The 13,927-nt window shown below is 45.5% G+C and overlaps 1 protein-coding gene across 4 annotated transcripts in view; it reads right to left on the reverse strand.

Moving 5' to 3' along the window:
* The window catches only part of LOC140738870 (striatin-interacting protein 1-like), a 66,635-nt gene that overhangs the window by 12,780 nt on the left and 39,928 nt on the right, over positions 1-13,927 (reverse strand). For all 4 annotated transcript variants that reach the window (XM_073066835.1, XM_073066836.1, XM_073066837.1 and 1 more), the window contains exons 12-15: positions 10,321-10,384; positions 5,309-5,380; positions 4,430-4,504; positions 385-482 (exon numbers count right to left, since the gene is read on the reverse strand). In XM_073066835.1, the coding sequence (XP_072922936.1) occupies positions 385-482; positions 4,430-4,504; positions 5,309-5,380; positions 10,321-10,384 (309 nt within the window). The remainder of the gene's footprint in view (positions 1-384; positions 483-4,429; positions 4,505-5,308; positions 5,381-10,320; positions 10,385-13,927) is intronic.

Genomic DNA, 13,927 nt, shown 5'->3' on the forward strand with positions numbered 1-13,927 from the left:
ACTTAGATCACATTTCTTCCCCATTCTGATGTTTGGTCTGAACAACTGAACCTCTTGACTGTGTCTGCATGCTCTTATGCATCGAGTTGCTGGCACGTGATTGGCTGATGAGATATTTGCATTATCGATAGATTTACAGGTGTACCCAATAAAGTGGGCACTGTGCAATCCTGATAATAAACTTACTTTGGTGTTGTTGTCATGATGTGGGAAACTGGAATGCTTGTCTGACATAGGAAAAAGCTTCTGGTGTGGAAACAGGGAAACCTAATGAGATTTTTCTTAAAGGAATGAATGCGTTAAATATAAAAGATTGCAAACCACTTCTCACAGCCACAAGGAAAAGGAATGCATGAAAATTATTGAAATTAAATCAAAACTCACGGCATTTCCTCAGGAAGAACGTCAGCTAAGATATTGATGGAGTCAGTCTTTGCCTTGGAGGTGGGAGCAGCTGCCAGTTGGATCTTCAGCAGAGCGATCTGCAGAGGAAGCCTCATCACAGCATTGTGTATGGAGGAAGGACCTTACACATCACTAACCTAGGCTAACCACGTCTCTGACAGTCTCTCCAAATACTGTCGTTGTTTGAAAATGGGACAGCCAGATTATACACAACTTTCTCACCCCAACAGCAATTAAGTTGAGCATATCATCGGTTTTTGGTGATGCTGGCTGAGGGAGTAACCAAGGGAACTTCCTTGGTCTTCTTTGGAATATTTTTGAGATCTTCAATGGGTTACTAAATTTAATGTCACATGCTGAGGTTACATGTTGGTTCAGGCACACGTGTTACACGCTGAAGATGGTGCAGGTTGTCATAAATCCCTGAAATATCTGCTTGAACCAACAGCCTCTGCACTGAGTCACGTCACCAGAGAAAGTATCAAACAAGTGGTGAAGTATGGCAGGGAGAGAACAATAATTCTCACTCCATCCCCAATGACCTAATTCCAAAGGAAACAAGAAGCAGGGAAGAAAATGAAAATGAGAAATAGGCCCTACGCACTCAGAGCTGGACAGTGAGGCAAGTCCTGCTATTATCACAGCTTCCATGGGCTGGAGAAGAGAAGCAGAACGTCAGAAACGGCAGGATGGGAGGGGGGAGTTGCTGCAACCTGTAACTCCTGTGTCAGTCAGCAGGATGGGGAGAGGGGTGTTGCTGCAACCTGTAACTCCTGTGTCAGTCAGCAGGATGGGAGGGGGGAGTTGCTGCAACCTGTAACTCTGTGTCAGTCAGCAGGATGGGGAGAGGGGTGTTGCTGCAACCTGTAACTCTGTGTCAGTCAGCAGGATGGGGAGAGGGGTGTTGCTGCAACCTGTAACTCTGTCAATCAGCAGGATGGGAGAGGGGTGTTGCTGCAACCTGTAACTCTGTCAATCAGCAGGATGGGAGGGGGGTGTTGCTGCAACCTGTAACTCTGTGTCAGTCAGCAGGATGGGAGAGGGGGTGTTGCTGCAACCTGTAACTCTGTGACAGTCCGCAGGATGGGGAGAGGGGGTGTTGCTGCAACCTGTAACTCCTGTGTCAGTCAGCAGGATGGGAGGGGGAGTTGCTGCAACCTGTAACTCTGTCAGTCAGCAGGATGGGAGGGGGTGTTGCTGCAACCTGTAACTCTGTCAGTCAGCAGGATGGGAGAGTGGTGTTGCTGCAACCTGTAACTCTGTCAGTCAGCAGGATGGGAGACGGGGTGTTGCTGCAACCTGTAACTCTGTCAGTCAGCAGGATGGGAGGGGGTGTTGCTGCAACCTGTAACTCTGTCAGTCAGCAGGATGGGAGGGGGTGTTGCTGCAACCTGTAACTCTGTCAGTCAGCAGGATGGGAGAGGGGGTGTTGCTGCAACCTGTAACTCCTGTGTCAGTCAGCAGGATGGGAGCGGGGGTGTTGCTGCAACCTGTAACTCTGTGTCAGTCAGCAGGATGGGAGAGGGGGTGTTGCTGCAACCTGTAACTCTGTCAGTCAGCAGGATGGGAGACGGGGTGTTGCTGCAACCTGTAACTCTGTCAGTCAGCAGGATGGGAGGGGGTGTTGCTGCAACCTGTAACTCTGTGTCAGTCAGCAGGATGGGAGAGTGGTGTTGCTGCAACCTGTAACTCTGTCAGTCATAAGGATGGGAGAGGGGGTGTTGCTGCAACCTGTAACTCTGTGTCAGTCAGCAGGATGGGAGAGTGGTGTTGCTGCAACCTGTAACTCTGTCAGTCAGCAGGATGGGAGAGTGGTGTTGCTGCAACCTGTAACTCTGTCAGTCAGCAGGATGGGAGACGGGGTGTTGCTGCAACCTGTAACTCCTGTGTCAGTCAGCAGGATGGGAGAGTGGTGTTGCTGCAACCTGTAACTCTGTCAGTCAGCAGGATGGGAGAGTGGTGTTGCTGCAACCTGTAACTCTGTCAGTCATAAGGATGGGAGAGGGGGTGTTGCTGCAACCTGTAACTCCTGTGTCAGTCAGCAGGATGGGAGAGTGGTGTTGCTGCAACCTGTAACTCTGTCAGTCATAAGGATGGGAGAGGGGGTGTTGCTGCAACCTGTAACTCTGTCAGTCATAAGGATGGGAGAGGGGGTGTTGCTGCAACCTGTAACTCCTGTGTCAGTCAGCAGGATGGGAGAGTGGTGTTGCTGCAACCTGTAACTCCTGTGTCAGTCAGCAGGATGGGAGGGGGGTGTTGCTGCAACCTGTAACTCTGTGTCAGTCAGCAGGATGGGAGAGGGGGTGTTGCTGCAACCTGTAACTCTGTCAATCAGCAGGATGGGAGCGGGGGTGTTGCTGCAACCTGTAACTCTGTGTCAGTCAGCAGGATGGGAGGGGGGTGTTGCTGCAACCTGTAACTCTGTGATAGTCAGCAGGATGGGGAGTGCGAAAGCAGGAGAGTGCTGGGTGTACAGAGCAGCAAAGCAGCCAATGATCTGGAGGCAGTGAGACAAGTGTATGGTGGGGGAGAGGCAGGGGTGGTGTGATCATTAGTCAGTCACTGGCCGTGGGAAATGGGCAGGGCAATGTATAGATAGCCACTGGCAGTGGGCAGTGGGATCGTTACAGTCACCGACCGTGGACAACTCCTGTTTGACAAACTTACTGGAGTTCTTTGAGGACATAATGAGTGCAGTGGATAGAGGGGAACAGATGCATGTTGTATCCTTTGATAAGGTGCCGCACAAGAGACTTATGAGATTTGGATGCATGGAGTCGGAGGAAGTGTATTGGCATGGATAGTGGATTGGTTAACCAATAGAAGGCAGAGAGTTGGTATAAATGGGTGTTTCTCCGGTTGGCAGTCAGTGGTGAGTGGGGTGCTGCAAGGGTCGGTGTGGGGCCCACAGCTGTTCACCATTTACATCGATGATTTGGAACAGGAGACTGAGTGTGGCGTAGCAGAATTTGCTGATGACACTTCACTGAATGGAAGAGCGAATTCTACAGAGGATGTGGAGAGTCTGCAGAGGGATACAGATAGGTTGAATGAATGAGCCAAGGTCTGACAGATTGAATACAACGTTGGTAAATGTGAGATCATCCACTTTGGAAGGAGTAATGGAAGAGCAGATTATTATTTAAATGGTGAAAGATTGCAGCATGCTGTTGTGCAGAGGGACTTGGGAGTGCTTGTGCATGAATTGCAAAAAGTTGGCTTACAGATACAACAGGTTATTAAGAAGGCAAACAGAATGTTGGCCTTCATTGCTAGAGGGATTGAATTCAAGAGCAGGGAGGTCATGCTGCAACTGTACAGGGTATGGGTGAGGCCGTACCTGGAGTACTGTGTGCAGTTCTGGTCTCCATACTTGAGAAAGGATATACTGGCTTTGGAGGCAGTGCAGAGGAGGCTCACCAGGTTGATTCCAGGGGATGAAGGGGTTAACCTATGAGGAGAGATTGAGTCGCCTGGGACTATACTCTCTGGAGTTCAGAAGAATGAGAGGGGATCTTATAGAAACATTTAAAATTTTGAAAGGGTTTAGATAGGATAGAAGTAGGAAAGTTGCTTCCATTGGTGGGTGAGACTAGAACTAGGGGACATTGCCTCAAGATTCAAGGGAGAAGATTTAGGACAGAGATGAGGAGAAACTGTTTTTCCCAGAGAGTGGTGAATCTGTGGAATTCTCTGCCCAGGGAAGCAGTTGAGGCTTCTTCACTAAATATATTTAAGAAACAGTTAGGTTTTTCCACAGTAAGGGAATTAAGGGTTATGGGGAAAAGGCAGGTAGATGGAGCAGACAGATCAGCCATGATCTTATTGAATGGCGGGGCAGGCTCGATGGGCCAGATGCCCTACTCCTGCTCCCATTTCTTATGTCATGTCCTTATGTTACAGTCACTGGCTGTGGACAGCGGGGTCATTACAGTCACTGGCCGTGGATACGGAGTCATTACGGTCACCGGCCGTGGACAGTGGGACTCCCAGTGTCTTGAGTTGTGGGGTGAACGATACTCACCATGTACTGTGGGAAGTTGTACAACATTCCCTGGTAGAGAACTTCAACTGGAGTCTGCTCTACTGTCTCAGCACCCTGTGTGTAGGAAGAATTACAAACAGATAAGTTAAAGTTTCTCAACTTTATCCAGTGCTGAGTTACACATCACTTTAATGTGAGCTGGATGGGAGTACTGCTGACAGTATTGTTTATTGTACCGGGGCAGTAATATTGCACCCACCCTCTATATTGTAGACTCGATCTGACAATGGACAGGTTTCCCTCAGCAGTTTCTCCTCACAGTATTGTACGTCTTTCCGTCCTTGTGGTCTTTCCAGCCTTAACTATCAGGCGTGTCCAAAATCTGCTTTCCCTGGGATAATACAGCTAATCTCCTCACAATCCCAGTGACAATTCCTTCTCAACGCCAGTGACAACTCCTTCTCAACGCCAGTGTTTCAGTTAATCTCCTCATAATCCCAGTGACAACTCCTTCTCAACGCCAGTGTTTCAGTTAATCTCCTCATAATCCCAGTGACAACTCCTCCTCAACGGCAGTGTTTCAGCTAATCTCCTCACAATCCCAGTGACAACTCCTTCTCAATCCCAGTGACAACTCCTTCTCAACGCCAGTGTTTCAGTGAATCTCCTCATAATCCCAGTGACAACTCCTTCTTAACGCCAGTGTTTCAGTGCATCATCAAACACTGATAAGGAACACGGGAAATGTGGACTCACTCCAGTTACAAGTAATGGAGAGGAGCTGGGAGGTTGACAGCCTCATGCCCTGAGGAACAGAGTCCATGCAGCAGAGGGATGGAGAGGCAGAACAGTACTGGAAGAACTTTCTCAGCCCTATCTTCAGTATCACTCGGACACAGCCCCAGACGCGATTCTTACCAGAGACACCGGGGATCTCTGAAGCTCCTGCTCCCTTCTGGCCTGCACTTCAGCAACGGACGTGTACTTGTGCTATTTGAGGGAAGGTAGGAAAGCAATCAGATTCCAAGCAAAATGTTTTTCATCCACCATCGAACTGCCTGCACTTTCTGTGTGAACCAGAGTAGACAACGTTAGCAAGTTTTAGCACCAAAGTCCAAACAGCACAGTCTGTTACCTCAGTAGTACACTCAGTGGCCACTTTATTAGGTACACCTCCTCATTAAGGCAAATATCATGCAGATAAGGACAAGAGGTTCAGTTGTTGTTCAAACATCAGAATGGGGGAGAATGCAATCTAGGTGACTGTGATCTTGGAGTGATTGTTGGTGCCAGATGAGGTGGTCTGAGTATCGCTGATCTCCTGGAATTCTCAAGCTCAACAGACTCGAGTTTGCAGAGAATGGTAGAAAAAAACCATCGAACAGCAGTTCTGTGGGTGAAAATGCCTTGTTAATGAGAGATGTCAGAGAATGGGCAGACTGGTTCAAGCTGACAGGAAGGCAACAGTAACTCAAATAACCACGTGTTACAACAGTGGTGTGCGGAAGAGCATCTCTGAATGCACAAAACATCAAACCTTGAAGTGGATGGGCTACAGTGGTAAAAGACCATGAACATACACTCATCTGCAGTTGCTGGAAATCCAAGCAACACACTCAAAATGCTGGTGGAACTCAGCAGGCCACACAACATCTATAGAAAACATTAGTCAATGTTTTGGGCTGAAACGTCGGCTGTACTTTTTTCCTACAGATGCTGTGTGACCTGCTGAGTTCCGTCAGCATTGTGTATGAACATACACTCAGTAGACACTTAATTAGGGACAGAAGGTAACTCAAAGTTCTGCACGTTATTTACTTGCATAAGTTGTTCTTTTTTGCTCATTGGCTGTTTGACACTCTTTTTAAAAAAAAAAACTGGGTTCTATTGTGTTTTTATGTTTTGTGGCTGCCTGTGAGGAGATGAATCTGAAGGTTGTATATAGTATACATACTTTGAACTTTGAAGATGCCGTTTATGTAAGACTCATTCACCGGGATTGGGTTCTCAGCTCTGCAGAGTCAGATGATTACAGACCAACAATATAAAGTAGTTAGAATGTCCCTTTCTGCAGGTTGAGTGGGGGGGGGGGGGGGGGCGGGGAAGGTGTGAAAAATAAGATGGAAGGAATATAAAGAACCATCTTCCAAAAGAATTGGACATTTGGTAACATCACATTCCACGTTCTCCCCAAGTCACACACCTCTCTAACTCAGGTACGTGCTGCTCATTCCAGTGTTGTCATAACAACAATACCCTGGAAATTTCCCACGGTTCAGTGGGAATACCTTCACCACACACCCACACTGTGGCATTTGAGGGAAGTGGCTCACCCCTCCATTCTCAAGGGTAATTCACAAGCGAGTGCTTGCTGACAACAATCCCACGGGGCAAAAGAGCAAAGGATTGAAATAAAAACAGCACCCAAGCACAGAGAAACAGACTCTGTGAACAAACACAGTTATATTTCACACACTCATTCATTCAGGATACCTCAAAGTATTTCTTGCCCAGTGATCTACCTTTTAAAGAGCAGATAAACGTGTTACGTAGAAAATGGCAGACGAATATGAGCATTACTGTACCTGCTAACTGAAAACAAATGGCTGAAATTCTTAAACATAACAGAAGAGATAACAGCAAAACATTCTATACATTTAAGGACCGGAACTGTTTCCAGAAGCCGTGTTATTCTTGTAGAAATTTTTAGTTACGATTTAAAAATGAGGGCTCATTAAAGAGGCTTATTCACTGGCACCTTACACCAGGCTCAAGACGTTCTCTCAGGAAGGGGACATCAATGGAATCAGAGACAAACACTGCTATCATGTAAGTAAATGCATGGAGAACTGGGAGCTGACAAACTCGACTCAAGTCAAGTCACTTTTATTGTCATTTTGACCATAACTGCTGGTACAGTACATAGTAAAAATGAGAATGTTTTTCAGGACCATGGTGTTACATGACACAGTACAAAAACTAGATTGGACTATGTAAAAAAAACAACACAGAGAAAGCTACACTATACTACAGACCTACACAGGACTGTATAAAGTGAACAAAAAAAAGTGCAGGCATTTACAATAAATAATAAACAGGACAATAGGGCAAGGTGTCAGTCCATGCTTCAGGTATTGAGGAATCTGATAGCTTGGGGGAAGAAACTTACATAGTCTGGTCGTGAGAGCCCGAATGCTTTGGAGCCTTTTCCCAGACGGCAGGAGGGAGAAGAGATTGTATGAGGGGTGCATGGGGTCCTTCATAATGCTGTTTCCTTTGCGGATGCAGCATGTAGTGTAAATGTCTGTGATGGTGGGAAGAGAGACCCCGATGATCTTCTCAGCTGACCTCACTATCCGCTGCAGGGTCTTGTGATCCGAGATGGTGCAATTTCCGAACCAGGCAGTGATGCAGCTGCTCAGGATGCTCTCAATACAACCACTGTAGAATGCGATGAGGATGGGGGGTGGGAGATGGACTTTCCTCAGCCTTCGCAGAAAGTAGAGACACTGCTGGGCTTTCTTTGCTATGGAGCTGGTGTTGAGGGACCAGGTGAGATTCTCCGTCAGGTGAACACCAAGAAATTTGGTGCTCTTTACGATCTCTACCGAGGAGCCGTCGATGTTCAGCAGCTGCTCTGCCATTTGCCTGGGCTCTCACTGTAATGAATCATCCACGGTTTGGAAAGGGGACGTAGAACAACAGGGCTGGTGTTGGCCGGGTTGCTGTTGTGTGTCTGATCGCTGCTGAGATGTGGGCCCAAGGCTGGCATAGGGAGTACAGACAGTTTCAGGGAACTGGACGAGAACAGGCAACAGAGAGATGTGGGTAGGCAAGCGAGGGGGAGGTGAGAGGGGGAGTGAACGCGAGGGGAGAGTGAATGCAAGCAGGAGTGAATGCAAGGGGAGGGGAGTGAACACAAGGGAGGGGATGTGAGGAGGAGGAAGAGGTGGGGAGTGAACATGAGGAGGAGGTGGGGAGGGCCGACGGGGGCAGGGGGTAGTGAACACGATGGAGAGGCAGGGAGAGAGCACAAGGGGATGGGAGGGAGTGAGCACGAAGAGGAGGGGGGAGTGAGAACGAGGGGGGAGTAAGGATGGGGTCAGGGTGAGTGAGCACAAGGGGGAGGGGACAGAGAGCACGAAGAGGCAGCGGGTAGGCCTGTGAGGATTAAAATGTAGGTTTATTGCAAATGGGAGATTGATGGTCAGTATAGAGTCTGTGAGCCACTGTATCTACACTGTATCTCTCCATGACTGTGACTGAATAACCTTCTATAATGGGGTAAGGTTTCTATGATTCTCAGAAAGAGAAACAAAAAGTGTCAGAAAGTAAGAAATAAAAATAAAGAGAAAAGTTATAAAAGAGAAAATGAAAAAGGTCATAGTGGTGGCAAAGGATGCTTTGAAGTTCCCTGTCTATCACTCACATAGTGAACTAAAAATCAAACCTGTCACTGACAAAGGAAGCCTTCAGCTCATCCTGAATCTTGCGTGTCTGTCCGTTCTTGTATCGGGGAAAGAGATTTTGAGCAAAAGAGAGAATGCTGGAGAGGTGAGAGTGAGTTAGAGAAAGCAACAGAAGAGAAAATGAATGGAAAGTGGGGATGCAAAAGAAAAGCAGGAAAGGAAAGCAAGTGAGGAGAAGAACGAGAAACAAATGGGAAACAGTACGTCACTGGTACAGGCTCTGCACTAAATAAACACCTTCTGTGCGTCACTCTTGAAAGAGAAATAAAAAGATGAGGAAGAACGGATATGAAGCTGAAAGAAAATGAATGATGAACCAATAAAGAGGAAAAAAAAGCAAAAAAAATCAAAGAAAATGAAAAGCAAATGCAAACAGAACCGTAGAATTTTCCTTGAATATAGTGTACCAAACAGGAGCAGATGCACAGAGCTGAGGGACAGAATTTGTTTTCAATAGCTACAAGCTTTAGCAGAAAACTTCTCAACAGAACGTGGAATTCCTGGCATGACCAGAGACACAAGAGTCTGCAGATGCTGAAATCCAGAGCAAGAAATCATCTTTACTTTACTTTTATTATCACTAAACAATTGATACTAGAGCGTACAAACATCACAGCGATATTTAATTCTGTGCTTCGCGCTTCCTGAAGTACAAATCAAAGTCAATATAATAAAAATTTAAATTATAAATCATAATTAGAAAATAGAAAAGGGAAAGTAAGGTGGTGCAAGTCAGGTCCGGATATTTGGAAGGTACGGCCCAGATCCGGGTCAGGATCCGTTCAGCAGTCTTATCACAGTTGGAAAGAAGCTGTTCCCAAATCTGGCCATACGAATCTTCAAGCTCCTGAACCTTCTCCCGGAGGGAAGAGGAACAAAAAGTGTGTTGGCTGGGTGGGTCGTGTCCTTGATTATCCTGGCAGCACTGCTCCGACAGCGTGCGGTGTAAAGTGAGTCAGAGGAAGGAAGATCTGTTGGAGGACTCGGCAGGTCGAGCAGCATCCGTGGGAGTGGGAGTTGGAGGTGGGTGTAAAGGAATTATTAGTGCTTCTGATGTATGGTTTTGAACCTAAACATCATCATTTTCTCTCCCTGTATTTCTTCATCCAGTTGTTTCTAAAAAGGGATCCCAATGTCATAGTCCAACAGAAAAAGCTGAGACCTTTAAGCTAGGAAGTGGAGAAGCTGTTTGAGATTGTAATGGCGAGTCTACCACTAAATTGATACTGGGCACTTGCTATCTAATCAAGTTTGATGTCAAACAAATCCCCAACTTTAATTGTTTCAAAGCAGATACTGCACATACTGTGTGGTTGCTGTCAAATTTGCAGCATTTTCATTCAGGGGGAAAATATTTCTGTTCTGCTTTGCTAATAAATTTGCATGCGTGTGTGTTTTCTTGCTCTGAAATGAAAACTCTACATGATTTGGAAAGATTGTGTTCAACATCTGCTCTCCTACCTGTTTCAGGGTCTTCACACTCTCGTGGATGGGCCTGGGCAAACCTACCAGAGTATCAGTGTCACTGGAAACAGAGACCACAAGAACATTTTAAAATTAACACGAGAGCAACATTCAAGCCAACAGAATTCCCTATCTGCTGAATATACCTGTGATAAGTGGAAGTGTGTTTTATCTGGGCCAAGAAGTGGGAATGTAGGATACAATTCCAATTCTAAACAATTCCAGTAAGAGACTGTTCAAGCCCACCATTTTATTAGTTTCTTTGTTGGAATTCTCTAACTTCACATTCCTGCTTTTCCTCCAGTTTTGTTGGTCATTCTGTTCTGATAGAAATTCTGTTCTAATAAAAAGCTCAGAAGGTAAATTCATTTTAATCTGACAATGGCAGAACCTGGATTAGAAATGACTGACATGTTGCTGACATTTGCAAGGGACGAATCTGTAACTAAATGTAAACCTTACTTGCTTCTGTCTCACCAAATTCAGCTTGACCTGTTAACCACATACCCAGCTTTTTCTGTTCTTAGTCCTTTTTTAACTTTTTCTATTTCAGTCAAAGTAAAATCAGCGACCAGCCCTGCAACTCTTTCTGAGGATAACCTCTCATTCCAGATTGTCATCTGAATGTGATCAACTGGATCACAAAATTTGTGATGACACCAAGACTGAGGGTGCAGTAGACAGCAAGGAGGGTTATTCTGGCTTGCAGAGGGATCTGCACCAGCTGGTCACCGACCTACAGGAAAGATGTAAATAAGGTTGAAAGAGAAAGTTTACAAGGATGTTGCCGGGTACCTGGAGGACCTGGGTTATAAGGAAAGATTGAATAAGTTAAGACTTTATTCCTTGGAATGTAGAAGCTTAAGAGGAAATTTGATAGAGGTATACAAAATTATGAAGGGTATAGATAGGGTAAATGTAAGCAGGCTTTTTCCATTGAGGTTGGGTGAGACTACAACTAGAGGTCATGGCTTAAGGGTGAAAGGTGAAATGTTTAAGGGCAATATGAGGGGAAATTTCTTCATTCAGAGGGTCATTAGAGTGTGGAAGATGCTGTCAGCACCTGGTGCGTGCAAGCTTGATTTCAATGTTTAAGAGAAGTTTGGGGAGACACATGGACAGTTAGGGTATGGAGGGCTGTGGTCCTGGTGCAGGTCGATGGGAGTAGTCAGTTTACAGGGTTTGGCATGCACTAGATGGGCCAAAGGGCCTGTTTCTGTGCTGTATTCTTCATTGTTCCTCTCCAAATTCTCATACCCACTGTATCTTGATATCTCCTTAATTTAAAAAGGAACTGTGATTGAATATCACTTTCTCTTGTTTTATATCAGTGGCTCAGATGCATCAGAGAAACCCAATTCCTATTTTATATTGTTAACATACAATTTTATCCCTAACCTATATTTAGTTTATAACTTCACCTCTGCAATTTCCCTACAATGACATATTTTCTAAGGAGATTAGATTGGATTAGATAGATTAGTTTTATTTGTCATAAAAACATTGAAACATTCAGTGAAAAGAGTTTTTTGCATCAATGACCAACGCAGTGTCTCTGTGCTTCCAGCACCAAAATAGCTTTCCCATAACTTAGGACCTGTAACGGGTATCTCTTTGGAATGTGGGGCAAACAGGACCCTCACAGTCGTGGGGAGAAAACACGTCCTTACAGACGGCAGTGGGAATTGAACCCTGATCACCAGTGCTACAAAGCATTTCACAAACTGTTACTCTATTATGCCACAACTTCACTAATCCTTTTGCGCTTATGTCCACATCATTTTAAAAATAGAAATCTTCTTGAAAATTATCATTCGTAACAGACAAGAAGGGAGGAACTATACAAGATTAATTGTGAGAACAAGTACACTCTGGTCTATTAACATAATATAAAAAGCAAAATTGAAAGATCTCTGCAGTTCAGCAGCATCTGTGAAGGCAAAAGATACAAGTTGAGACTGTATCAGGACTCAGGGAAAATCCAAATTAGGTTTAATATCAACTTAGTGGCGGGAGTACAGTGCAATACATGATAATATAGAGGCAAAATAAATAAATACAATAAATATATATGTATATTAAATAGTTAATTAAAAATAGCACAAAAACAGAAATAATATTAAGAAAACAAGGTAGTGTTCAAGGGTTCAATGTCCATTCAGAAATCAGAATGCAGAGGGGAAGAAGCAGTTTCTGAATGGCTGAGTGTGTGCCTTTAAGCTTCTGTACCTCCTACCTGATGGTAACAATGAGAAGAGGGCATGTCCTGGGTGCAGGGGTCCTTAATAATGGACACTGCCTTTCTGAGACACTACTCCTTGAAGATGTCTTGGATACTATGGAGGTTAGTACCCAAAATGGAGCTGACTAATTACTTCTTTCGATCCTGTGTGGTAACACACCCCCCCCCCCACCATCACAGACAGTGATGCAGCCTGTCAGAATGCTCTCCACAGTATATCTGTAGAAGTTTTTGAGTGTTTTAGTTGACAAACCAAACCTCCTCAAACTCCGAGTGATATATAGCAGCTGTCTTGCCTTCTTTATAGCTGCATTGATATGTTGGGACCAGGTTAGATCCTTAGAGGTATTGACACCCAGGAACTTGAAACTGGTCACTCTATCCACTTCTGATCCCTCTATGAGGATTGGTTCGTGTTCCCTCATCTTACCCCTCCCTGAAGTCCATTATCAGCTCTTTGGTCTTACTGACGTTGAACGCAAGGTTATTGCTGTGACCACTCAACTAGCTGGTGTATCATGCTCCTGTACACCTTCTCACCTCTATCTGAGATTCTACCAACAATGGTTGTATCATCAGCAAATTTATATATGGTATTTGAGCTATGCCTAGCCACACAGTCATGGGTATAGAGAGAGCAGTGGGCGAAACACACGCCCCTGAGGTGTGCCAGTGTTGAGAGTCCGCAAGGAGGAGATGTTATCACCAATCTGCACAGATTGCAGTCTTCCAGTTAGGAAGTCGGGGATCCAATTGCAGAGGGAGGTACAGAGGCCCGGGCTCTGTAGCTTTCCGATCAGGACTGTAGGAATGATGGTGTTAAATGCTGAGCTATAATCAATGAACTGTAACTAGTCATAGGTGTCTGCATTGTCCAGGTGATCTCAGGCTGAATCATAGGCAACTTGCAGTGTGTCAGGTCCTTGCTGAGGTAGGAGTTGATACTAGCCAATGCCAACTTCTCAAAGCATCTCCTCACCATACATGGGAGTGCTGCTGGCAATAGCCTTTAAGGCAGCTCACACCACTCTTCTTAGGCACTGGAAAAATTGTTGCCCTTTTGAAGCAGGTGGGAACTTCCGACTATAGCGGTGAGAGATTGAAAATATTCTTCAATACTCCTGCCAGATGGTTGACACAACTTTTCTGAGCCTTACCGGGTGCTACTTTGGGGCCTGTTGCCTTGCAAAGGTTCACTCTCTGTAAGGAAACCCTGACATCATCCTTCGAGACGGAGATGACAGGGTCACAGGGTGCAGCAGGGATCTTCACGGCTGTAGTTATATTTTCCCTTTCAAAGTGGGAACAAAGGCATTGAGCATGTCTGGGAGTGAAGCATCGCTGCCATTCATGATGGTGGGT

This window comes from Hemitrygon akajei, chromosome 14, assembly GCF_048418815.1.
Source record: "Hemitrygon akajei chromosome 14, sHemAka1.3, whole genome shotgun sequence".
Taxonomy (NCBI): Eukaryota; Metazoa; Chordata; class Chondrichthyes; order Myliobatiformes; family Dasyatidae; genus Hemitrygon; species Hemitrygon akajei.